This window comes from Pteropus alecto, unplaced genomic scaffold (assembly GCF_000325575.1).
Source record: "Pteropus alecto unplaced genomic scaffold, ASM32557v1 scaffold114, whole genome shotgun sequence".
Classification (NCBI taxonomy): domain Eukaryota; kingdom Metazoa; phylum Chordata; class Mammalia; order Chiroptera; family Pteropodidae; genus Pteropus; species Pteropus alecto.
In genome coordinates, this window is record NW_006435793.1 from 4,202,650 (window position 1) to 4,206,219 (window position 3,570).

The following is a 3,570-nucleotide window of genomic DNA, read 5'->3' on the forward strand; positions in this document are numbered from 1 at the left end:
CCCCTCCCCGCCCCGACACACACACTATGCCACTTAGCTAGTAGCTGCCTCCTCTCCGCTCCTGACAACCTGAAAGTTGTCAGATGGGGAGGCATCCTAGAGAAGCATATGGTGGTCCTATGCCTCCCTGAACCCATCTCCTGCTGTGCCCGGATCTCTACATCAATGGGGCATCACACAGGGTCTTCCCTAACCCCACAGTTAGTCTCAAGTCCTGTTAGCATCACCTCCTCCATCCCTCCCATTGTTGAGAGATCTGGCCTCCATCACCTCCCCTAACTGGTCTCTCTGCCTCCAGAGTTGCCCCAAACCCACGCTTCATCAGCTGTCAGAGAGGTCTCTAAAACCCAGTCCGAGAATGGCATTTCTTAATTCAACCCACCCATAGGATCAAATCCCAGCTCTTTAGAAAGGTGTTCTCCGACCAGGCCCTCACCTGTCTACCTGATCCCAATGCTTGCCCCTGCCCATGGTCAACCATCCAGGGCTCTGCAAGATAGGTGGCTCAGCGAGAGCCCTGGGGAAGAGCCAGGCTGCCGGGAAGCTAAGGAGGGGCCTGTGGTGATGTGTGTGCCAGGTCCCAGCTCTGGGCTTCATCCTCTCACGACCCCTGTGAAAGATCAGCTCATCAGCCAGATGGAAGAGGGCTCTCTCAGACATCCAACCCTAGGACCTATTCCCTAGGAGGGCCTCGAGGTCATTGTCGTCCTGCTGTCTGTCTCTGCAGGTGGATACAGGACAGAACTGTTGCCAGAAAGGAGGGCAGGAGACCCCAGCAGTTCTCGCTCTTCCTCTCTCCACGCTGCCAGTCCTGGTGTTACATGCTCTGGGCATCTTTAGGTTGGAGTTTGACCTCCATCCTTTCTTCTCATGAAACTTAGAGTTTCTGTGAGTCTTCCCCTTCCTGTGCCAGCTTCATCCTTCCAGGGCTCAGGCCAAAAGTCTGTTGTCTCCTTGATCCTCTTTCTTTTACACTCCATTTTGAATACAGGGACAAGCCCCGCTGTCTGTACCTGCAGGACACAGCCAGAATCTGACCAGTCGCCGTCACTTCCATGCACGTCTCCAACGCCAGCCTGTCCTGCCGTAGCTTCCTCGCTGCTCTCTCTGTACCCTGTACTCTCCCTCCATCTCTCTCGCTCTCTCTCTCTCTCTCTCATAACTTTTTAGAGCAGTTCGATGTTCACAGCAAAACTGAGCTCTGGGCAGGAAGTTTGGAGAATTCCCATATTCTCCCTGCCTCTATCTCTTTTCAGCACAGCAGTGCTATCTAAAAAGCATAATAAAGTACTATGTCCAAACCTTCCCCATCAGAACATCAGAACGCCTCTCTATTTCTCTCAGAATAAAAAAACTAAAGTGCTTCCCAAGGCCCACAAAGCCCTGCTTCCTCTCAGTCACCTCCGCCTGCCACCCCTTCACTCCCCTCCGATCACCCCGGACTGTGTTATTTCTCAAACACCCACACACGTTCCCACCTCTGGGTCCTTGAACTTGCTCTTCCCTCTCCCTGGAATGTCCTTCCCACAGATGTCCTCATGACTCGTCCTTCCTCTCCCTCAGGAATGTATTCAGAAGACACCTTTCGCGAGGCCTTCTCTGTCCTGCTCTAGTTTTCTCCATAGCACTTGTCACCAGCTGGCGTGCTGTGGCTCAGACTTCATTTATCATCCGTCTCTCCTCACTCGGGCTCTGAGCCCCACAGGCAGGGATTTCTGTCTCTTTTGCTCACTGTGGTTTTCCCAGCCCTAAACTGCGCTTGGCCCATGTGAACGAGTGTTTAAGAATGGGATAGGTGGATGGACGGCCTGCCAGGCTCCGCTGCTGTCATGAGAATGACCACGCACACTTGGGTCCAACCTGTCTGGAGCCTTCCACTGGCAGGAACCTCCCTTTCCTCTGTTTTCTGTAGTGGTTAATAGAGACGAGTGTCTTGGAGGGATGGAAATGCTTCGCAGTCCTGATGGATGGTCTTGCTCGGTGGCTGAAACATGGAACAAGTTCATTCCCGTTCCTTGGTCCCCATAAACAGCAAGTCGCCACACCCGGGACTGGGTTTTCTCACCACCTTCCGTGAATGCAAGGCTGCTTGCTGTGCGTATGGCTGGGGTCAGAGGATGGCTCACCCTGTCTGTGCTTTCCGGTTGGAAGGGAGATTGCTGTCTTTGCTTTACTCGGCCAAGGTCCTGCAGCTGGACACGGCCATGGGAACCCTGTTCCGCAGGCCCTGGCCCATTCTGCTCAGCGCTATGTGTGTGCTGGGCCCTTAGGATGGATTCCCTCATCTGATCTTCACATCAGTCTAGTGACGGAGGAAACGGGGCCTCAGAGTGGTTGAGTAGCTTAGCCAAGGTGCATAGCTGGCCGGAGCGGGCTTAGGAGAGGAACTCGGGTCAGTTCGGCAGCTTACGTGAAGTGCCTAGTACCATGTCCGCATCGGGCATGATAACAGTAAAAGTAAACATTTATAATAACATTGATCGAACTCAGGCTATATGCCAGGCAGTCTGCTAAGGTCTCTGTGTGTCACCTGATGATTCACAACATCCCCACGAGCTGGGTGCAGTCATGATTCCTATTTTTCAGAGGAGGAAACTGAGGCCCAGAGAGAGAACTTACAAGGTAGACTAGCTGGTCTCCAGGAACCCTTCAGGCAACTCCAGTTTCAGCTCAGTGTTTTCTGCTCTTTGTGGGGTATTTTGGGGTGTCTGCCCCCAAGAGTCATCTTTTCCAAGCTCTCAGGGGTGAACAGTGCTTTTGGAGGCCCAGGTTGAGATGAAAGCACATAGATGAGAGCCTGTCCCCCTGTGCCGTGCACTGTCCAGCCTCACCGTGGGGCTGGGTCCAGGGCAGGGCTGGCTGTGTGGGACCCACACAAGGGGCACTGAGTGAAGAATCCAGAGTAGGGGGATTCCATGTGACCCTGACTGGAACTCCCTAGTATTGTCCCAGGAGTAAAGGGGGGCCAGTGTAGCCCTAGGTGGGATGGGAGAATGGGGGAAGGAGAGGCAGGTTTTTGGCACAAAATGAGGAACAACTTTCTCCCCTGAGAACTGTCCAGAGGACTGAGCTCCCATAGGAGTGCCATGTGCCCCTTGCTCTGGAGGCTTTAGGGGGCATCCTTTGGAGATAAAACTGAGCTCAGTGGCCTCTGGACACTCAGTCAGCCCACTGAAAGCACCATCTGGCTTTCACGGTGCACCCTGTCTTTGGGAGCCCAAATCTTTTGAGGCATGTTCATTCATTGTTTGCAAATTGTAAAGCCCCAGCAGGAACAGTTGACTATTACCCAGTAGCTCCTCGGGCTGAGCTCCAGGTAACCGTGCTGTCTCTCTCTCCCTCAGCCCAGTTTAACGGCAACGAGAAACGACAGTCGTCCCCCTCACCTTCCCGGGACCGGCGGCGCCAGCTTCGAGCTCCTGGAGGGGGCTTCAAACCTATCAAACATGGGAGCCCCGAGTTCTGTGGGATCCTAGGAGAAAGAGTGGATCCCGCTGTCCCGCTGGAGAAGCAAATGTAAGTTCTAAGTGGGCAAAGCCTAACCTCAGCTCTCAGTTCGTGCAGTCATTG

General features: G+C 53.8%; 1 protein-coding gene across 1 annotated transcript in view; it reads left to right on the forward strand.

The window, feature by feature from the left end:
• The window catches only part of SHB (SH2 domain containing adaptor protein B), a gene marked incomplete at its 5' end in the record, with an annotated part of 129,114 nt that overhangs the window by 96,213 nt on the left and 29,331 nt on the right, over positions 1 to 3,570 (forward strand). Inside the window, one exon of the mRNA XM_006911556.2 lies at positions 3,345 to 3,516. Within this exon, the coding sequence (XP_006911618.2) occupies positions 3,345 to 3,516 (172 nt within the window). The remainder of the gene's footprint in view (positions 1 to 3,344; positions 3,517 to 3,570) is intronic.